General features: G+C 35.8%; 1 protein-coding gene across 1 annotated transcript; it reads left to right on the top strand.

The window, feature by feature from the left end:
• The first annotated feature begins 1,078 nt into the window (after nt 1–1,078).
• Nucleotides 1,079–22,403, top strand: LOC141648874 (uncharacterized). The gene is made up of 6 exons (XM_074457583.1): nt 1,079–1,112; nt 1,582–3,587; nt 3,879–4,159; nt 4,415–4,785; nt 5,317–5,858; nt 22,398–22,403. Exons 1-6 carry the CDS (start codon nt 1,079–1,081, stop codon nt 22,401–22,403), a joined length of 3,240 nt encoding a protein of 1,079 aa, XP_074313684.1.
• The last annotated feature ends 1,355 nt before the right edge of the window (nt 22,404–23,758 follow it).

Raw genomic sequence — 23,758 nt, 5'->3', positions numbered from 1 at the left:
GCTTCCCATAAATCACATGATTAAAAAATTCCGGCGAAATAAATTTTAAATAACTTAGATTAATACAAAAATCTAATTTTGAACAATTGTGAACCATTAATGTAATTTAAAGAGCTCTATTAGTAAATGCTTCTACATTGTTGCACAGTTCGCCTTGTTTTCAAGGTAAGCTTGCTTTTCGGTATTTATTTGTATAAAAAAACACTTATGCTATAAACATATAAATAAAGTATAATATTCTACCATTTTAGTGTGTAACAAAACTCTTATTTATTTTCAAAAGTTAGTCTTGAGAAACGATTTTATACTAATATAGTTCTAAACACAACTCTATTAGTGGGTAAAACTAAAAGCTCTTGTGTAAAACGATTTTATACGATTTTAAGAATCAAAGAATGATAAAAAGTGGCTTGTGTAAAATTAAAAGCTCTTGTGCATATAATGAACATACAAAAAATGAAACATTAATCCAGATGTAAGTTGCATTGTATGCCTTGCTTCTGCATTTCATTTGCCATCATAAAAAATGATGAACCATAACATTAAATTTTTTGAACGCACCCTTAGGCTTAGTAAGATCCTTGCGAATAAGCTTGTGACCATCCATAGATTTAAGTATAAATGCTTCAAAAGCTCCTGTTAAACATCTTACTATCCTGTCCCGTTGCTTTGTAGGTGCCGTGTTGGAATTCTAGCTTTCTTTTCATCTACAGACGACAAATAGTTGACAAACTCTGATCCATATTGCCGCCATGTCAGAACAGAAAACTGAAGCAGAATAATTCAACTACATTCAATAATAAGGGTACCAGAAGAGTGTGAAAAATGCATCTAAATGCTTAACAACATTTATGGACAGAACTGGGTGATTACATCAGAGGCAGATTTTGCCAATCTGTTCAATGTGTAACGGCAAACAACACCATCAGGCATTAGATCATTATTCCACTCCAGTCTCCTTCCGGAACCTTGAACCATCCGCATTTATCCTGTAAGAAGGTTTTCTGATACAAGTACAGTGGATGAAGTAATCCTTAACTCGGTGCAGGGAGATGGGTCGAACCCGAGACCTATTGATATGGTTGCAATCATTGGGGCTGGGTTACATTCGGGTTCTGGTGGAGTGTGTTTGTTGATGAATGGAGGCCCAATGACGGATTAAGAAAAGTGGACTCAATTAGGAAAGATTATTTTAGTTAGAGCTTGGTGATTAAGTTAGCAGTATATTTATTTATTTAACTTGGAGAATAAGTTAGAAATATTAATTATAGTCTAGCTAATATATAAGGAACATTTGTGTTAGGTTTTTATTCATTCAACGTTTAATAAAATTCAGAAAATCCGATCAAAGTTTTTGATCACAAACCCGATTTGAGATTGTAATTCAAATCTTCGTCCGACAAACAAACAAGGTAGTTTGTTCGTAGGTCACCATTAGTTTGTTATTCAAGATTGAATCACAAACTAAATATCCGTTATACGTTTGTTAAAATTCTGTTCGTTCGTCACGCTTACTACGTGACGAGTCTAAGTTCGTTAAAAGTTTGTTAAAGCTTTCGCTTTTGTATCATCTGATATCAGAGCTTCGGCTCTTGATCCTAGACAGTGTTATGGATTTTGAGGATCCTAAATTTTTGAATAGCCTCTGTGAGGCTTTGCGGAATCTCCATGAGAGGGACGCGCGGTGGCAGCCAAGGCGAGGAGAGCCGCAACTTCCGGTGGATGAGTTTAAAGTCACCGAACTCCCTGAGTTCGAAGGCAGTACCGACTCTGAAGATTATCTCGAATGGGAGCGCAAGATGGATCGTATGTTCGAGTTCAAGATGTCCCTGACGACAAACGATGTAAGTATTGCAATTCTAAAATTAATTAAAACTGCTTCCTTTTGGTTTGAGAATTTGAAAGATAGGCGGCAGAGGGAGGGTAAACAAAAATTAAAATCTTGGGAGGACCTTAAGAAAAAGATGCGTAAGAAATATGTGCCTGTTACATATAAGATCGATTTGTATAAAAGGATTGCGGAATTAGCCCAGGATAGTTTGTCTATCAAAAGTTATATCGCGGAGTTCGAAAAACTCACGATGATGGGTGAGATAGAGGAAATCGAAGAGCAGCGGATGGCTCGTTTTTTTAGGGGATTAAATCACAATATTGCTCATGTTGTGGAATTACAGTCGTATTCAAACTTCGATACCTTGTGTAATTTGTGTTTGAGGGTAGAGGCTTGGCAAAAGAATTCACGGCCTGGCGCTAGTACTTCATCCAGAGCTTCGGCATGGGGTAAGTTCGACGCTCAAAAACAAATTGCAACGAACCCAAGTGTAAACGTGGGCGCCAAAACAGCAACTCCTATGAATTCTCGTGAACAATCAGAGGCGAAAGGTAAGGATAGGGACTTCTCGAAACTTCATTGCTTCAAATGTCAGGGTTTTAGACACTTTCAGAGCGACTGTCCGAATAAACGTATCATAACTTTGCGAGAGGCAGTGAGTGTTTGGGATGAGTTGTATGATAAGATGATCGAAGAAGAGGGTCTGTTTATCGTGAATGACGAGGAGGAGGATACTGAGGAGTCTTTGATTTTTGATGCTCCTATTTACGATACCAATTTGGTATTACGTCGAATGTTGCATTCTGAAGTTGAGACGAAAGATGAAGCACAACGGGACCAGATTTATCATACTAAATGCCAGTTCAAGGATAGATGGTGCACTGTAATAGTGGATAGTGGAAGTTGTACAAACGTAGCTTCGACGATGTTAGTTGATAAATTAGCCTTGTCTACCTTACTGCACCCCATACCGTATACCCTACATTGGCTGGACGACGGTAATAAGGTAAAAGTCACGAAGCAGGTAAGGGTTAATTTTGTAATAGGTCCCTACCGAGATGAGATTTTGTGTGATGTAATTCCGATGGATGCGTGCCATCTGCTTTTAGGACGCTCATGGCAATTTGATAGAAGTGTGGTCCATGACGGAAGAAGCAATGAACTTACACTAGTCTTGGAAGGAAAGAAAGCCACGTTGAGACCAATGGCACCAGCAGCTATGCGTCCTGTGCATTCGGGAACGAATAAAAAGATGGGTCTGTCTTTATTTGCCAGTGAGAGGGAAGTGGAGCAGGCTATCCATAATGGGGATCGGGTATTGGCCCTATTAGCCAGGGAAAATTTGAGAGCCTTACAAGGAACCGTTCCTAGTAAAGGTCTGGAACAATTGCTGGACGAGTTCAGTGATGTATTCCCTGAAGATTTGCCAACAGGATTACCACCGATACGAGGTATCGAACATCAGATTGACCTCATACCTGGAGCCCCATTACCGAATAAAGCAGCGCACCGTAGTAATCCAGAAGAAACCAGAGACTTACAACGACAAATAGAGGAGCTGCTGGAACGAGGCTATGTTCGAGAGAGTCTCAGCCCTTGTGCGGTGCCAGTTTTGTTGGTTCCAAAAAAAGATGGGTCTTGGCACATGTGTATCGACAGTAGGGCGGTAAATAATATTACAATTAAATACCGTTTTCCAATACCAAGGTTGGACGACATGTTAGACGAGTTACATGGCTCCAAGATATTTTCAAAGGTAGATTTGCGAAGCGGTTATCATCAGATAAGAATGCGGGAAGGGGATGAATGGAAGACGGCTTTTAAGACTAAACACGGGCTATACAAGTGATTAGTCATGCCTTTCGGACTCACTAATGTACTTAGCACCTTCATGTGACTAATGAACGAGGTATTAAAATCTTTTATTGGTAAATTCGTTGTCGTTTATTTGGATGATATTTTGATTTACAGTAAAAGTTTGGAGGAACATTTGAATCGTCTGCGTAGTGTGTTTGAAGTTTTACGAGCTTAAAAGTTATTTGGAAAGGCTGAGAAATGTTCTTTCTTAGTCGAAGAGGTGATATTTCTGGGTTATGTTGTGTCGAAAGACGGAGTGTCCGTGGATAAAAATAAAGTCGAAGCAATTCGTACATGGCCGGTTCCTTCTACTGTGACGGAGAAAGGAGCCTTTAAATGGGATGGTGCTGCTCAAAAGGCGTTTGAATTAATCAAGAAGAAACTTTGTGAAGCTCCATTCCTAGCATTGCCTGATTTCTCTCAACCATTCGAGGTCAAATGGGATGATAGCGGGGTCGGAATTGGTGCAGTGTTGGTACAGGGCAAACGACCCATAGCATATTTCTCGGAAAAATTAAGCGGAGCACGTTGCAATTATTCTACATACGACAAAGAATTTTATGCAATTCTGAGAGCCCTCGACCATTGGAGTCACTATTTAAGGCCCAACCATTTCATTCTACATTAGGATCATGAATCACTGAAGTATATTAATGGGCGGCAAAAATTAAATTCGAGACATGCTAAGTGGGTAGAATTTCTACAGTGATTCCAATTTTCATCAAGGTATAAGGAGGGCAGGAACAACGTCGTGGCAGACTCACTGTCAAGGAGGTATGCCTTATTGTCGACTCTTGAGGTGCGACTTTTGGGGTTTGAAATACTCAAGGAATATTATCCAGGAGATGGTGATTTCAGGGAGATCTTCAAAGAACGTGGTACTAGTACTGGCACGACTAGAGAGTACACGAGGCAGGACGGGTTTTTGTTTCGGGGCAATCGACATTGTATACCGAAGCATTCTATTAGGGAGTTGTTGGTAAGGGAAGCTCACGGTGGCGGTATCGCTGGGCATTTTGGTTCACAGAAGACATTAGAAGTCCTGAAGGAGCATTTTTATTGGCCGAAGATGCTTGGCGATATTCAGGATCTGCTCCGTAAGTGCGATACATGTCATCTTGCCAAAAGCCGGTTTAAACCAAGCGAGTATAGACCCTTACCAGTTCTAGACCGACCTTGGGAGGACGTGTCAATGGACTTTATAATTGCATTACCTCGAACATAACGAGGAATAGATGCGATAATGGTAGTAATGGACATGTTCTCAAAGATGGCGCATTTTATTGCGTGTCATAAGACAGATGACGCTACAAACGTGGCTGATATTTACTTTCAAGAAATAGTCCGTCTGCATGGTGTACCAAGGACCATTGTGTCCGATCGAGATGTTAAATTCCTTAGCTATTTTTGGAATACCTTATGGAGGAAGCTGGGCACAAAATTATTGTTTAGCACCTCACATCACCCGGAAACTGACGGGCAAACAGAGGTTACTAACCGGACTTTAGGCACTTTACTCCATGGGTTGGTAAATAAAACGCAGCGGGATTAGGACTTGAAACTATCTCATGCGGAGTTTGCCTATAATCGTTCTCCTACATATGCCACAAAACATTCGCCCTTTGAAGTCGTATATGGAATTAACCGTTATTTGCCATTGGATTTGTTGCCATTGTCGAGGGAGGAGTTAATTCGCAGGGATGCCGAGTCTAAATTAAAGGCCATACTGAAGTTGCACGAGCAGGTTAAGAAACAAATTGAGAAGGTTAATGCAGCCTATAAGGAGCGGTCTAATAAGTATCGAAAACCGCGCATTTTCAGTCCCGGAGATTTGGCGTGGCTTCATCTTCGTAAGGAACGGTTCCCCGGAAAGCGTAAAAACAAACTTATGCCTCATGCTGAGGGTCCATATAAAATCATCGAGAAGATTAATGATAATGCGTACAAGCTTGAGCTGCCTGGAGACTACAGTGTTCACGCTACCTTTAATGGGGGTGACCTGTCACCTTACTTTGATGATGATGGGTTGGCGGAATTAAGGGCAATTCCTTCTCAAGAAGGAGGGGATGATACAAGTACAGTGGATGAAGTAATCCTTAACTCGGTGCAGGGAGAGGGGTCGAACCCGAGACCTGTTGATATGGTTGCTGTTGGACCATATAGCTTATATGTTTATGTTTTGATGATGTCAAGGTGTTTTACATTCTATATACTTGTTGCGTGTAATCGTTTGTTGAGTATCTTAGAGCTAACCTATTACGAGCAACAAAGAGGATTGTGACAATTGCATGAGAAGTTCAAGCCTTCGGTCAAGATCAAGCAATAGAAGATTCATTCAAGTATTATGTGAAGACGAAGTTCGTCTAAAGATTAATCAAGCTTGGATGATGACGTAGCCTATACTCGAAGATCTCCTTGAAGATTAGAATAGTATAGGTGATTATCTCATAACGGTAATCAAGAATGAGTTTCTTGATTAGTAAAGTTATAGCTTTGCAGCTATAACATTACTAATAAAAGAGCTCAATGTTATAGCTCTTCTACTATAACATTGAAATGCTGAGTTTCTACACGACTTATAAATGTTTCGAAAATTGTTTTATAATTGTTTAAAGTTTGTTTTAAATGTTTTAATGAAAGTATTTATATAAATAAAGCCCGGTTCAATAAGGAGTCCGGTTTTATAGTAAACGTTAATTGGTAGTTTTGATGGATCAACTTATGAGTTGGACTTTACTACTAATTAGGGTTTCTATATAGCCTCTCTTTGAGACCTAAATTCTAATCATATGCTAAGATTAGGGTTTGCACGATTCACGAGCTTATTATGGGCCGTGATATCTCGTGTTGCCTAGGAGATATTAGGTAAAGATTTTATTCTATAATAAAATCTTTACATATCTTATATATCTTGCTTAATATATTTGTTTATGGTAAAAGATATTCTTGATTTAGGAAATCTTATCATAATCTTAGAATTTATGGTAAAGATAATATTTGGAAAGATTATATTCTATCTTTTAGAATATTCTTTATTATCTTTTAAGGCTTTTAGGAAAGAGATAATAAGAAGATATAATTTGTAATTATATCTTATTATTTCGGCTATTAGGGTTTGTGCAAAAACCGTGTAGCCTACTCCTTCCTTCCCAATAAATACTTTGCTATTTACAACATCTAAAATAGAGACCTTAAGCATAAAAATTGTTTTCATCTTTAAAAAGCAAACCGTGTGTTTTAAACGAAAACCGATTTGCAATTTTGAAAGGTCGTGTGTCATAAAACTCGCATACTCGTTCTTCATTTATCGTTATAAGATAATAGTGCATAATTGATTTCTTACTTGTTCATTAACGTGAACCTTTGTTAGAATCATTAGTGCTTTCTTATTAGCGTAAGTTAGTCACTCGAGTATTTAACGGTACTCATTGAGTTACAGCTAGAGTTAGTTGTACGAGTTGGGTTAGTAAATTTGTAATCCGTAGAAAGGTACTAAATTTATTAATCGAGAATAGTGGACGTAGGTTTCGACTTGTGAAACTGAACCACTTCAAAAATCCGTGTGTCTCTTCTTCCTTCGTTTGTTTCATTCTTTACGTTCATCTTCATTAGTTGATTAGTTAAAGTTTAATCAATAAACTTTAAATAATCAATTACATTAGCATAATCGAAAAAGCTTTCAAAAAGTTTTAAATCCTCAATTCACCCCCCCCCCCCCTCTTGAGTATTTTGGATCAATAGACTCTTCAATTGGTATCAGAGCCTCGTGCTCTTGATTGCCTAACCGCAAAGAGGCTGATCTATCTTGTTTTTCATTTATATTATTGTTTTATATTCCGCTGCCTATCACGTGATAAATGGATTCCAAATATCTCAAGTGTCCCGTCTTTGATGGGAAGAATTACGGATTGTGGAAAAACATGATGACTCACTATGTGAAAGGACACGATTGGGAGTGCTGGAGGATTATTCAAAACGGACAACACAAAATTCTTGTGGCATCCGAGGAAGGCACTACCTATGAAAAGAAAGAAGAGGACTATGTCGAGGCCGACTACAAGAAGGCCGAAAAGAACTCCAAAGCAATAAGTCTTCTGCAAAACGGAATGACTTCTACTGAGTTTGATCGGTTCTCTTCATGCTCCACGGCTAAGGAGATATGGGATGGGCTCGAATTAGCTTACGAAGGTACTTCCATTGTTAGGAAGCACCGAATTGATTTGCTTATGCACAAATATGAGCTATTCATCATGGAGCCTAATGAGTCTCTAGATAGTATGTCCGCAAGGTTTTCAAGCATCATAAATGAACTGAAAAACCTAGGTAGAAAATTCTGTACTGAGGACATTGCTAGAAAGGTTCTTAGGAGCCTGACTAAGAAGTGGCGTGCTAAGGTCACTGCAATGGAGGAATCACGAGATCTTGAAACCCTATCCTATCAAGAACTCATTGGTGCTCTCATGGCCCATGAAATTACTCTTAACAAAGATGACGCTGAACCAAGTCGCAATAAGAGTATGGCCTTAAAGAGCGAAGAAGTGGACTCTGACCTAGAGGATGAAACTGTCTTGTTTGCACGACGTTTTAAAAATAAGATCTTTCGAAATAAACAAACAAAATCATCCTATAAAAACAATAACAACAAGTCATTCAACAAAAAGGTTAATGACTCAAAATCGTCTTTCGCAAATAGAGGTTGCTTCAAGTGTGGAGAATCTGGTCATATGATCAAGGATTGTCCAACATGGGAAAAGATAAAGGACAAGACGAAACGTGAGAAGACAAAGAGAGAATTCAAGCAAGTTATGATGGCTTTGTGTTGGGGAGACCTTGACTCAGAAGATGACGAGGAATCTGAAGACGACGAAGTAGCAAACCTTTGTCTCAGCAGTGTTAGTCTTGACCTAATTTCCGATAGTGACGATGAAAGCACAAATTCTCATTCAAACTATTGCCTTCTTGGAGAATCATACGAAGACGACGATGAAGAGGTAAGTTACCTTGAGCTTAAAAAACGTGTTAGGAAATTGTCTAAAAGTGCTTTAATTGAATTCTTTGAACAATCTCTTGATAAGTGTCACGAACAAGATTTGGAATTGAAAGATCTAAAGGAACAGATTCTCGAAATCGCGGAAGAGAATCATACTCTCAAGACTAAAGCTAAGAAATTGAAATCTAAAGTTACAACTGAGAAAGCTACAACATTAGATTCTACTATGGCTGAAAAGAAGGAATTAGAGTCCAAAGTTATAGCTAATGAAGCTATAACTTCCGACCTAAAACTTAACATCAAGCACCTTCAAGCCAAAGTTATAGCTAATGAAACTATAACTCTAGAACTTAGAAAAGTCAAAGAACTTTTGGAAACTAAGGTCACATCTAATGAAGAAGTGATCTTAGATCAAAAGAAATAGATAGATTCTCTTTCAAAGCAATTGAAAGAATCTAAGACCGATATGATTAATGTTAAGAAACACCACACCGATGTTGTGTTCATTCTTAATAAACGATTCCAAGACTTTCGTGATAACTTTAAAAAGGACAATGATGTAGATCACACGAAATGTCAAGAGGAAATTAAAACCCTAAAAGACCTTCTTCTACACGCTAGAAAGGTCCATGACAAGTGGGAAGGTAGCACAAAAGTCCTAAACTTCCTAACCGAACAATCTGACAATAATATGAAGATGGGGTTAGGACATGAGTGCTACAGCCGTAGAGATCACTCCAAATGCAAATCAACACCTTCGGATTTTGATTTTAGAAAAAAGAAGTATGCTGATCTTCCTGAATACTTGATTTGCAATTACTGTGGTCATACGGGTCATATCCAAATCAATTGTGTCAAAAAGGCTCATGATTTACAAAAAAATGCCGAACATGCCAAAACTGTTGACACAGCTGTCGAGGATAAGGAAATCCCCACTAACGAACCTAACGAAGAAAGGAACAATAAATTTCGTTGGTTCTATGACATGGCCTTTGACTACTCTAAGAAACCTAGCACTTCACAAAGCCCTTGTAGATCTCAACCCAGTAAACCTATTCACAAGGCAAATAGTCAAGAGAGACCTAGAGAAATTCCTAAACCTAGGGAATACCCTAACCCTAGAACTCCTCCCAAGTCAAATAAACCAAGGGTTAGAAAAACGATCATTAGACAAGTGTGGATTCGAAAAGATCTAGTTTATAGAGTAACTAATCATAAGGGACCCAACTTAGCTTGGGTACCTAAAAACTGTATCTAATCTTTTTGCAGGAAGAAGTGAAAGAAAACAATCAATGGTATCTTGATAGTGGATGCTCAAGACACATGACCGGAGATAAGAATCTGTTTCTTTCACTTAAGCCCTTCAATGGAGGAAAAGTAACGTTCGGGGACAATAAAAAGGGTAAAGTAATTGGTGTTGGCAAAATTGGAATTTCTAAGTCTCACGCAATCAGTGATGTTTATCTCGTGGATGGTTTAAAACACAACTTGCTAAGCATATCTCAACTATGCGACAAAGGTAACAAAGTAGTTTTTCATACTAATAGTTGTCGCATCATTATTGAGAGTACTAGCAATGTTATTCTTGAAGGCCACAGAAAAAGGAACGTTTATATGGTAGATCTAAATGCTGTGCCTACTAACTCTTTTTCGTGCATGAAAGTTACTCTTGATGATCCTTGTTTATGGCATAAACGGTTTGGTCACATTAGCTCACTAACCTTGAACAAACTCAAGAAGTGGGACTTGGTGGAAGGGTTACCTAAGATCAAGTTCGACCAAGAAAAGATGTGTGACACGTGTGCAAGGTGCAAACAAGTAAGATCATCGTTCAAACCTAAAAGAGTAGTAAGCACAAATCAAGCCTTGGAACTAGTACACATGGATTTATGTGGACCTATGAAGGTAAGGAGTAGAGGAGGATCCAGGTACGTCTTTGTTCTTGTAGATGACTACTCAAGGTATGTATGGCCTATCTTTGTTCATTCAAAAGACGAAACTTTTGATGAATTTGATTGTCTTATGAAACGTGTTCAAAACAAATATAAGACTAATCTTGTATCTATTCGTAGGGATCATGGCACCGAATTTGACAACCAAACTTTTATAGAATATTGTAGAGTTAATGGTGTAGGACATAACTTTTCTGCACCAAGAACTCCTCAACAAAACGGTGTTGTTGAACGTATGAATAGAACTTTAGAAGATATGGCACGTACAATGCTTTTGTGTAGTGGTTTACCTCGTAACTTTTGGGCTGAAGCCATTAGTACTTCTTGCTACATCCATAATCGTGCTATGATCTGACCTATCCTTAAGAAAACCCCCTACGAACTCCTTAGAGGTCGAAAACCTAATATCTCCCATCTTCGCTGTTTTGGGAGTAATGTTTTGTACATAATAATGGTAAGAACCGTTTAAGTAAATTCGACCCTAGGAGTGATGAGGCAATTTTTATAGGATATTCAGATCATAGCAAGGCTTACAAAGTCTTCAATAAGAGAACTCTTTGTATTGAAGAAAGTGTCCACGTTATCTTTGATGAAGATAACGTGTTCGATAAGCCTTTACAGGATGAGGAAGAAGACTTGGATGAACCCGACTTTCGTCTTTCAAGAGACGATCCCCCGGATTTGGAATTAGAGGATAATGAGATTGAGGGAATAAACGATGAACTTGATCGTTCCTCAAAAGATAAAAAGGAGAAAGGCAAAGTTATAGTTGATGATACTATAACATTGACTCAAGACAAGAACTCCCAAACCAATGTTATAGATGATGTTACTGTAACATTGAATCCAAATCAAGGTGTAGAGTCCGAGGTTATAATCGGCTCAAATACAACATCCGAATTGGATTCAAGGGGAACTCTCTCTAATTCCGAACCAAATGAAGTTGGGTCAAGCTCTAATAACGAGGAAGAACCAAGCACTTCGACGAAGTGGAAATACAAGAGCTCACACCCCATGGACAATATTCTTGGAAATATTAAAAAGGGTGTTCAAACAAGACGTTCCTTAAACAACTTCTGCTCTTTCTACTCTTTCCTATCCATGATCGAACCAAAGAACATCAATGAAGCTCTTGCTGAATCAGATTGGATTATAGCTATGCAAGAAGAGCTACAACAGTTCGAAAGAAACAAGGTTTGGCATTTAGTTCCTAGACCAAAATATCGTACAGTCATTGGAACTCGGTGGGTCTTCAGGAACAAATTAGATGATGCCGGAGTCATTGTCAGAAACAAAGCAAGATTGGTGGTCCAAGGGTATAATCAACAAGAAGGAATAGATTATGACGAGACTTTCGCACCTGTTGCTCGTCTTGAAGCTATTAGATTCTGATAGCATTCGCCGCACACAAGGGAATGAATCTCTTCCAGATGGACGTCAAGACGGCATTCTTGAATGGTTATTTACAAGAGGAAGTCTTCGTTGAACAACCCCCTGGTTTTAAGAATATCAAATTTGAGGATCACGTCTTCAAATTGGATAAAGCCCTATATGGATTAAAGCAAGCACCTAGGGCTTGGTACGATCGATTATCTAAGTTTCTACTTGACAGTGGATTTAGTAGAGGATCCGTCGACAAAACCCTATTTCTAAAAACTGAGGATTCTGACCTTTTAGTTGTTCAAATATACGTCGATGATATCATCTTTGGATCAACCAACCGAAGCCTATGCAAATATTTTTCTGAGTTGATGACTTCCGAATTCGAAATGAGTATGATGGGAGAATTGAAATTCTTCCTAGGTCTGCAAATACAACAAACCGATGAAGGCATTAAAATCCATCAACAGAAATATATCAAGGAGTTGATTCGGAAATTTGGGATGGAAAATTCACATGCTATGCCTACTCCAATGGTCGAGAACAAGAAATTGACATTGGATGAAAACGGTAAATCAGTTGATGAAACTACTTACCGTGGGATGATTGGGTCACTGTTATATTTGACCGCAAGTAGACCCGATATTATGTTTAGCGTATGCGTTTGTGCGAGATATCAATCGTCTCCCAAAGAATCGCATATGACGGCCGTAAACGAATTTTACGTTACTTAATTGGAACGGCCAACTTATACCTTTTGTATCCAATGGAGTGCAATTTTGATCTAGTCGGTTATTCTGATGCCGACTACGCAGGATGTTCTCTAGACAAAAAAAGCACGTCGGGTGTGGCCACGTTTATCGGACCGTGTATCATCACGTGGGGTTCGAAGAAACAAAATTTGGTTGCTCTCTCAACTGCTGAAGCCGAATATATTGCTGCAGGACTGGTATGTACTCAACTTTTATGGCTTAAGCAACAATTACGTGATTATGGTATTGATGTAGGATGTATTCCTATTTTATGTAATAATACTAGTGCGATAATAATTTCTAAAAATCACGCACAACATTCACGTACCAAACATATTGAAATAAGACACCATTTTTTACGAGACCATGTTGAGAAGGGGAATATAAAACTTGAATTTTGTAGTACTGAAAAACAATGGGCAGACATTTTGACAAAATCATTAGCTAGAGAACGATTTGAGACTTTACGGTTGGAAATTGGTTTAATCAGTGGTACCTAAGCTTCTATATTTGTTCAATCTTTTTATGACTGACTAGTTAAGTTAAGATTGTATGACCGTGTCCGTATATTGCGTTGCATGAATAATTTCATTGTAGGAATATTTTTATCATAAGATTCTATTTGTTATTTAGAATTTAATTGTTATACAAACTATTTCCTTATCACAATAAATAAAACACACCAATTCTTTTATCTTTCCATATTTGCAAAAATCTTCCAAGTAAGCTCTCACATACACGGCTCATGCTTCCTATATAGCTTTAATTTCCTAATTCTTGTCTTATCACCATAAATTCCTATACTTATCACAATACCTATTCCTAATTAAAGACACTTACCATAATTGATCTCCACTTGTTAACCCTAAGCCTACACCTATATCTACCCTTTGCGTGTTACCCGTCCACCCAAATCCCACTTGCATATCTTTCTTTCTCTCATATTTTTACCATCATCACAATTCATCTCCTTTATTCAAACCATCACCATCACCTCCTTTTTCCAACAATCACCATCATCATGAATCAATCTCATGCAAAAAATACCCGATCTTCAACCCGTCACCACCAAAACCGCCCCTTTCCTAACCAAACATCACCTTTACCACCACATGATCCTCATTCCATGAATTGTGCTTCACCACAACCAAACCCAAACTCGCCCCTGTTTCGTAGTCGGGACGAATCGGTGTCCGAAGGCAAAAGACGCCGTCTTTTCAAGGGTAAAAATAAAGTAGTTGTTGATGATAGTGAAGCTGTGGAGGAACCCGAGGTGATAGTTCGGAATGGTGTTGCTCGTACTTTGCTTAGGGATGCTTCGAAAGCCGCGACCAAGGAAGGGTTAAATCGTGTTCGGCTTACTCATGATGAAAGCATCTTAGTTAATCGAGTTTTGAGGTATTCCATTCATGGTGGTAGGTACTATCCGAAATCTTAGTTGGTTAGTGTTCCCGCTCTTGCTTTCTTTGTTAATTTTCTTGATTTTCAAGGGTGGAGTCACATTAGTCAGTTTTCGGGTCCTATTTACCCAGTTGAGGTGGTACAATTCTTTGTTAGTGTCTCAATCAAGAAAGGTGTCTTGCATGCGGTTGTTAATGGAGTTGATGTTACCGTCTCTGTTTCGGATTTTTGCTCTGATTTTTCGGTTCCCGATGAAGGAATCGAATTAAATCCGAGTCTTGAATGGTCTAATGTTGTGAGTGAAAAGGAGTTGTTAGTAAAGAAGTATTTTGAGGAGATGACGGAGGGAGTTAATATCGTGGTTCGTCCTCTCTCGGCAAAAATCAAGTTCCTCTTGAACTTTTTATGGAACACAGTGGTGCCGAGGAGAGGAGGTCGTGATAAGGTGTCGAGTTATGAAGCTATAATGGTTTATTCTTGGTTGGAAGGTCAGAAGGTGAATTTGGGTAGTGTTGTCTTGCACCGTATAATTCAGACGAGTCTTACGGTAACTAAGGAGAAGTTGAGCACCACAATCGATTTACCATATGGTATGTGGATATCTCGTTTGTTGGAAATAAAGCGAGTTGTAGGGCCTGACAGTTACGGTGTTAGTGCTCGGGATTGTATGTGTGACAAGTTGATCAAGCTAGCGGGTCTTGTTGTTGATGGACCCGAGTTGCTTCTTGCAAAAGATGTTGAGAAAGCCCCGGTGGATTCGGGTTTGGGAGCTGTCGAGTCAAAGTTGGAGGGGTTTATGAGTGGTTTAATGGAGAAATTTGAGGAGCATTCGACTAATTTGGCTACGGTGTTGTCACGGGTTGGACCATCTCGGTCTTTAGACTCGGGCTTGGATGCTACTCGGGTGTACTCTTGGATGGAGGAAGTGGACAAGAGGTTAGCGGGTTTTGAGAGGGAGTTGAAGGCAATTCGTGGGGAAGTGTTCCCACACGGTGATCGTCTCACTTTCCTTACGAGTCAGGGTGGAGCTTTGGTGATGCACGGGAAAGCAATGGCGGGTGATCAAGCTCTCACGTTGGAAGCCACAAAAGCTCTTTCCTTGAAAGTGGTTAACTTTGAGAGGAGCATTGGTACACTTTCTCAGCTGGTTCGAAGCTCGTTTGACCGTCTTGATGCCTTATAGCATCGTACTAGGCCCGACTACGTCAACCCATATAAGACCCGTAACATTTGATCTCCCTGCTTTACCATCCTTAGCCCTTACCTTAATTAGCTTTCTTTTTATTTCTTTTAATGGTGTGTTAAACAAACTTCTTATTCGGCCCATTTTGGCAATGCACTTTTGGTTATGGTCCAAGTGTTCTATTAGACATGTGTTAATTCGGCCCACTTTGGCTTTAACATGTTTAATTACTAGTTTGTATGATAATTATCTTTTGGATGCTTATAGTTTTGCGTGTTACTTTTATTTCTTATGACGTTTTTATCTCTTGTCTCGTCTTATATTGTTCTAGTCATTTTTGATTTGTTCTTAACTTTTCGATGATGTCAAGAGGGGGAAAGAACGTCTATAGTAAGCATCTACCTAAGCTTGCTCCTTGTCAAGACCAATTGTCTCTTAAAGTCCTTAAGTTTCGATTTCTGAAAAATTGTCTTGTTCTTGCGTTAATCTTTATTATCAAGATAACGGTATTATATTGAGGGGGAACCTTTTAATTAGTCACAATTTTAGGAGACTTGCCATCATCAAAAAGGGGGAATTTGTTGGACCATATAGCTTATATGTTTATGTTTTGATGATGTCAAGGTGTTTTACACTCTATATACTTGTTGCGTGTAATCGTTTGTTGAGTATCTTAGAGCTAACCTATTACGAGCAACAAAGAGGATTGTGACAATTGCATGAGAAGTTCAGGCCTTCGGTCAAGATCAAGCAATTCAAGATTCATTCAAGTATTATGTGAAGACGGAGTTCGTCTAAAGATTAATCAAGCTTGGATGATGACGTAGCCTATACTCGAAGATCTCCTTGAAGATTAGAATAGTATAGGTGATTATCTCATAACGGTAATCAAGAATGAGTTTCTTGATTAGTAAAGTTATAGCTTTGCAGCTATAACATTACTAATAAAAGAGCTCAATGTTATAGCTCTTCTACTATAACATTGAAATGCTGAGTTTCTACACGACTTATAAATGTTTCGAAAATTGTTTTATAATTGTTTAAAGTTTGTTTTAAATGCTTTCATGAAAGTATTTATATAAATAAAGCCCGGTTCAATAAGGAGTCCGGTTTTATAGTAAACGTTAATTGGTAGTTGTTATGGATCAACTTATGAGTTGGACTTTACTACTAATTAGGGTTTCTATATAGCTTCTCTTTGAGACCTAAATTCTAATCATATGCTAAGATTAGGGTTTGCACGATTCACGAGCTTATGGGCCGTGATATCTCGTGTTGCCTAGGAGATATTAGGTAAAGATTTTATTCTATAATAAAATCTTTACATATCTTATATATCTTGCTTAATATATTTGTTTATGGTAAAAGATATTCTTGATTTAGGAAATCTTATCATAATCTTAGAATTTATGGTAAAGATAATATTTGGAAAGATTATATTCTATCTTTTAGAATATTCTTTAGGGTAAATTGATAACTTATACCAAGTATAACCTCACTTTTCAAAACTTATACCTAACATAATTTTTTTTCAAAACTTATACCTAAAATCCTGTTTTCTTCCAAATTTAATACCAAAGTCTTAAAAACAGACATAAATTGACGTTTATACCCTTACAAGTCAAAGGTCATCACCCATACCACTCCATTAACCCCTCACTCCCTTCTCCCCCAAAAATAACCCCAGATCCACATTAAACCACCTCTTCCCCCACCGGTACTTTGGCCTCCATCACCACCAAATTGTCGCCTTTAACCTCTCACCTCGCCACAAGACTTCTCTCACAACATTCGTAGCAGAACCTACCACCATCCACGTCATTGACACTAAAACTCCACAATCAACAATGCCACCTCGCAAAGGAAGGGGATTGAATTCATGACAAACAAAATTTACCCCGTATTTAGGAATGTCCATCTCGAATCGTACACAGTATCATTACTAAAATATTTAAAATTCAAGGGGCGGTGTATGTGTGTCCCTGTCCACCGCTTTGAAGGTTTCCATTGGTAATAATTAACCAAATTTGCTTGGCAAAACCTGATTGCCTGCAAGTTCTTACAATGGAGCCGAAGCTACCAATCTCCACGTCATCGACACTTAAACTCCACAGTCAACAATGCCGAACACTCCAATTCTTAATACACCTCCACCACAATCACATCTCCTTAATTTCATCGAAGACGATCTCGCTTCTTTCTCTCCCTTCCGAACAACTCAAATTCTACACCAATCCCTAATTCACCTCAACCACAATCAATAATCGTTCGAAGACGATTACGTATCCGATAAGAGCGATTGTAGAGGTTTATTCGTTTTATATAAAACTGGTATTTCTAAATTTGGTAACCATTGCAAGTTTAATAAATAACTCCTCATTCTAAATTTTTTTCAGGTTTAATTTTTTTTGTTTCGTTTTAATAAGGTGTGGTGTGGGTGAGGCGGTTGATGGTACTTGTGGTTGATGGAGGTGATGATTGTGAATGGTGGTATTATAGTAATGGAAGAGGCATTGGTTTTAGGGGTGGTTGAGTTATGATAAGATCATAAGAGGGACGATAATATTGGAGTTTGATGTTAATGGTGATGGAGGGTGAGAGGGTGGTAGCGATATGGTGATGTCTGCAGTGGACGAGTTCGTTAATGGTGAATCTGGGGCTATTCTGGTAGGAAGAGGACCAATAATGTGCGTTTTTACACAGGACCAATAATGAGGGTGGGAATGGTAGGGATAAGTTAATTGCAAGGGTAAAATGGTCAATTCTAGATATTTGGTATTAATTTTGAAAGAAATAGACATTTTTGGTATAAGTTTTTTAAAAAAATTATCTTAGGTATAAAGTTTGAAAATTGAAGTTATAGTAGGTATAAGTTATCAATTTACCCTATTCTTTATTATCTTTTAAGGCTTTTAGGAAAGAGATAATAAGAAGATATAATTTGTAATTATATCTTATTATTTCGGCTATTAGGGTTTGTGCAAAAACCGTGTAGCCTACTCCTTCCTTCCCTATAAATACTTTGCTATTTACAGCATCTAAAATAGAGACCTTAAGCATAAAAATTGTTTTCATCTTTAAAAAGCAAACCGTGTGTTTTAAACAAAAACCGATTTGCAATTTTGAAAGGTCGTATGTCATAAAACTCGCATACTCGTTCTTCATTTATCGTTATAAGATAATAGTGCATAATTGATTTCTTACTTGTTCATTAACGTGAACCTTTGTTAGAATCATTAGTGCTTTCTTATTAGCGTAAGTTAGTCACTCGAGTATTTAACGGTACTCATTGAGTTACAGCTAGAGTTAGTTGTACGAGTTGGGTTAGTAAATTTGTAATCCGTAGAAAGGTACTAAATTTATTAATCGAGAATAGTGGACGTAGGTTTCGACTTGTGAAACTGAACCACTTCAAAAATCCGTGTGTCTCTTCTTCCTTCGTTTGTTTCGTTCTTTACGTTCATCTTCATTAGTTGATTAGTTAAAGTTTAATCAATAAACTTTAAATAATCAATTACATTAGCATAATCGAAAAAGCTTTCAAAAAGTTTTAAATCCTCAATTCACCCCCCCCCTCTTGAGTATTTTGGATCAATAGACTCTTCAGTTGCAATCATTAGGGCTGAGTTATATTCGGGTTCTTGTGGAGTGTGTTTGTTGTTGAATGGAGGCCCAGTGACGGATTAAGAGAAGCGGACTCAATTAGGAAAGATTATTTTAGTCAGAATAAAATATCCTAAGATTAGCTTGGTAATTAAGTTAGGAGTATATTTATTTATTTAGCTTAGAGAATAAGTTAGAAATATTAATTATAGTCTAGCTAATATATAAGGAACATTTGTGTTAGTTTTTATTCATTCAACGTTTAATGAAATTCAGAAAATCCGATCAAAGTTTTTGATCACAAACCCGATTTGAGATTGTAATTCAAATCTTCGCCCGACAAACAAATAAGGTAGTTTGTTCGTAGGTCACCATTAGTTTGTTATTCAAGGTTGAATCACAAACTAAATATCCGTTACAAGTTTGTTAAAATTCTGTTCGTTCGTCGCGCTTATTACGTGACGAGTCTAAGTTCGTTAAAAGTTTGTTAAAGCTTCCGCTTTTGTATCATTTTCCATCTACATTATGTAGAGCATCAGCTGCTTTGCTCCATGAGCTAAAAATTGTGCACCGATTTCCTCTTGTGGAACCCCGGATTCCTGGCTGCTGCCAGGAGCTTCAACCTCACGGACTTCCATAAATGGCTGAAAAGGAGGGAGAGTCATGATTTCCTCTCAATACTGTTCGATGGATTACTGATTAACAACTATACTATTATAAAGATTTGCGCTCTTGACTTGGGTTTTGAAATACTCTCTCTTTCTCAATCATTTTACTTGTGCTTAAAATACTCCTCGTAAAGAATATAAAAGGTAAACAAATGGCCGAAACAAAGGAAGTAATCAATAATCCGTCGAATCAAGGATAGCAAAACCTTTTCATACGTACTTCTTTTATGGTAGTATTTCTTTTATTTCATTTAGTACTCCCTCCGTCCCGGTCATTTGTTTACATATATATATATATATATATATATATATATATATATATATATATATATATTGTTCAAAAAGTATCTAACATTTAGGTCACTTTGCGCGCAGGTACCTAACATTATTTTTTTTGCTCAAAGGTATCTAAAGTTTATATATCCTTTGTTAACAAGTACCAACCAACGTTTTTCTTTTAAAAAAAAGTCAAAATTCGTCTTGACTTAACAAAAACCATGTTTTTTCATTCAAATCGTATAATTGCACTTCATTTAAGGTGAGGAAGGAGATAAAGTGGTCGAAATAGGAGATGAAGCGGAGAGAAAAGGTGGTGAGGTGGGGGAGTAAATATATTACACATGATTAGAGATGAGATAAATAGGTTAAATTATAAAGAAAATTGTTGATTACAGCCTTTTATAAACCACTTTTTAAAAATTACAGCCTTATATAATTTTTTTTTTTGCAAATTACATCCAAAAGTTTAGTTTTGATGGTAAATTACAGCCAAAACTTTAACTCCGATGGATAATTGAGTCCAATTTGATTTTTTATCACTTAAGTTAATCTTTTATGACCAAAATACCCTTACCCCCTCCTTTATAATCCCTGGTTATCTCCTTCTTCTATTTTACTCCTATTTTCACTCATTCTTCATCTCTCCAATTTTTCAATTGAAATTTCTTCATCAATATTACCAAATCATCTTATATCTTTTATATATATATATATATATATATATATATATATATATATATATATATATATATATATATATATATATATATATATATATAAATGGGTTGAAGCGTTGTGGATTCGCCACGTGTAAACCCAGCCATAAATACAAGTATTAATTACAGCTTAACATGAAATATAAACATAATAAATGCTGTATAAATCTCAGCAAAGTATTAATTATAATTTAATAAATTTTATTATACAATTACATTAAATAATTACGGTGATTTAAAACTAATTTAATTAAAAAATTATTTTGATAAAAATTCTAAAATGTAAATAATTACGTTCATTGCGAAAATGCTTCAAATTGATTATAATTTTCATTATATTTATTGAAATATTTTTATTTGTAGAGATGATTATAGTAAGTGTCTCATAATGTTTTATGTTTACGTAAAAAGACATTTTGAGAAAGTTATAAAACTTAAACCGTTAAATCATAAGAAAAATATATTTGGAAGAGTAATTGTATTTCTTAAAAATATAACTTAAAGAAAACTATTAAAAGATAAGTTATATATTTGGAAGAGTCATCATATTTCTTAAAAATATAACTTAAAGAAAACAACTAAAAGATAAGTTTTTATGTGGGAATGAAAAAAAATATTGCGAAAAATTAAATACATGCGAAATTTTCATAGGTTTAAATAGTATAATAACGAGTATGTACCTACACAGTGATCGAGTGATCGAGAGTGTATTTGAAAAATCAAAACAAAAGTAATGATTATTAAATAATATACTATTATAAACGACATGAAAAATTAGAAAAAAGGTTACCTTTTTCTTTAACATCTTCAATTAAAATATGTATATGTCAAGCATAAATATTGATTATGACTAGCTAAATATGACTTTTAGTTAAATATTTGATATGTTATCTTTTAAATACTTTGAAGTTAAACCTCAAAATATATTATTTAAGAAAGTAAACATCATTTATATATAATTGTTTAAAAATACAAAAGGTGCAATTCTGATAGATATATTTGACACATAACACAATTAAAACATTTGAATAAGTTGAGTTTGAACTCTATATGTTTGATACATAAATATCACACGTTATACATAAAATATTAAAAATTACATAAAATTATATTCACATCATTTTGAACAAATATCAATTGGCTTGGAACATAGCGTATAGTGAAATGATATAATTTGAGAACTTAATGTTGATTGTTGCATTATTCGAATAAATTTTATTTTAATTAATATGATATTTGATTAGTCACAAAATAATTTTAAACGTTGATCATGCATAAGTAATTATCACTTATTAGTTTTAATTAAAATGGTATGTATTTTATTTTAACACATTGAATTTAAATCTAAAAAATTAAATTTGAGAAAAAAATTATATTTAAAAATATTAAAGATCATATATAAATTATGTTATTTTTTCTTCAATTATAGTAATAAAATTTTAAAACAGGCCGCGCGAAGCGCAGGATACTACTTAGTATATATATAAAACTGGGCTGAATCGCTGTGGATGCGCCACGTGTCAACCCAGTCATAAATATAAGCATTAATTACAGTTGAACATTAAATATAAACATAATAAATGCTGCATAAATCTTAGTAAAATATTAATTAGAGTTTAATAAATATATTATAAAATTACATATAACAATTACGGTGATTTGATTCTAAATTTATTAAAGAAATATTTTGATAATTCTAAAATATAAATAATTACATTCATTACGAAAAATGCTTTCAATTGAGTATAATTTTCATTATATTTATTGAAATATTTTGATATGTAGATATGATCAAAGTGAGTGTCTCACAATATTTTACATTTATGTAAAAAAAAGATTTTGAAAAAGTTATACAACTTAGACCACTAAATCATTAAAAAAAAAATATATTTTGAAGAGTCATTGTATGTATTAAAAACATGAGATAAGTTTTTATAACGTAAGAATGAAAAAAAATTATATTGCGAGAAATTGAATACATATGAGATTTTGATAGGTTTAAATAGTGTGACAATGAGTATGTGTACAAGTATGTATGTACACAGTGATTGCGAGTGGATTTGAATAATCAAAACTAAAAGTATTGATTATTAAGTACTATAGTATTATAAACGATATGAAAAAGTAGAAAACATATTACAGTTTCTTTAATATCATCAATTAAATATGTATACTTCAAGGATAAAATATTGATTATGACTAACTAAACACTCCCTCCTATTCTAAATAACTCCCCTCCTTTTCTTATTCTTCTATTCACAATACTCTCTCCCTTTCCTTTTTTATTAAAGTTATATACTCATTTTACTCACCTCACCCCATAACAATACTCCACAATATCATACTTTATCTTATTTTAATCAATCACTCCACAACAATACTTATTTTAAGAGTAAATTATCAATTACACCCATGCTTAATCCACTTTTTTACATTTACTCTCACGTCAATTTTTTTTTTTAAATTACACCCAAATTAATAGCTCGGGTTATATTTTGCACCCAACATCATTTTCAGGCGAAAAAAATTATAAAATGACGATTTTGCCCCTGCTTCTATTTCATCCCTTCAACTTAATTTTTCCCAAATATTTTCCTCAAACATTTACCCCTAAAAATTCCACCAAATCTCCGTCATAATCGTATCTTGAATTATTGAGCTCCTATATTTTAAAGATTGTTCATCCATCCCCAAATTTATGTAGTTCTCCTTCTTACTCTTTTTTCGTATTTGTTTGTAGCTTATATTCAAAAGATAAAAATAAAAAAAATAACCTAATTAGCAAGAACCTTAACAAAATTAAACAAAAACCTTAAATTGAACACGGTCGAGTATCTTTCTTCCTCTCATTAAAGAGAAGGATACTCCCCTTTTTAAGAATCTAAAATCTTCTTTAGTCTTGGCTTTCCTTCTCGAGTTGAAAGCTTGGATTTTGTAAAGGAGCTGCCCAAACTCATCCTATATTTGAAAGATATGAATGCTAACTTCCTAACTTCAATAAAGAATAACAGAGGAGAGGATTCAAAAGTGGGCATAGAACGAGGATGAGGAAGACAATGAATGAAATTAAATTGGGGAAGATGAGAGTGAAGAATAAAGAAGAGAATGAATGAGGAGGAAGAACAAATAGGAGGAAGGGCAAAATC

Source organism: Silene latifolia, chromosome 3, assembly GCF_048544455.1.
Source record: "Silene latifolia isolate original U9 population chromosome 3, ASM4854445v1, whole genome shotgun sequence".
In the NCBI taxonomy this organism is placed as follows: domain Eukaryota; kingdom Viridiplantae; phylum Streptophyta; class Magnoliopsida; order Caryophyllales; family Caryophyllaceae; genus Silene; species Silene latifolia.
The sequence above is the reverse complement of the archived record's forward strand: the minus strand, read 5'-3'. Positions and strand labels throughout refer to the sequence as shown.

What these genes read in the sequence shown, in the direction of transcription:
- LOC141648874 (XM_074457583.1), top strand. Translation starts at nt 1,079, where the DNA reads ATGGTTGCAATCATTGGGGCTGGGTTACATTCGG. An exon ending in TGGGGCTGGGTTACATTCGG is followed by an intron (nt 1,113 to 1,581) that starts GTTCTGGTGGAG and finishes ATCTGATATCAG; the next exon opens with AGCTTCGGCTCTTGATCCTA. An exon ending in CGATATTCAGGATCTGCTCC is followed by an intron (nt 4,786 to 5,316) that starts GTAAGTGCGATA and finishes CGCCCTTTGAAG; the next exon opens with TCGTATATGGAATTAACCGT.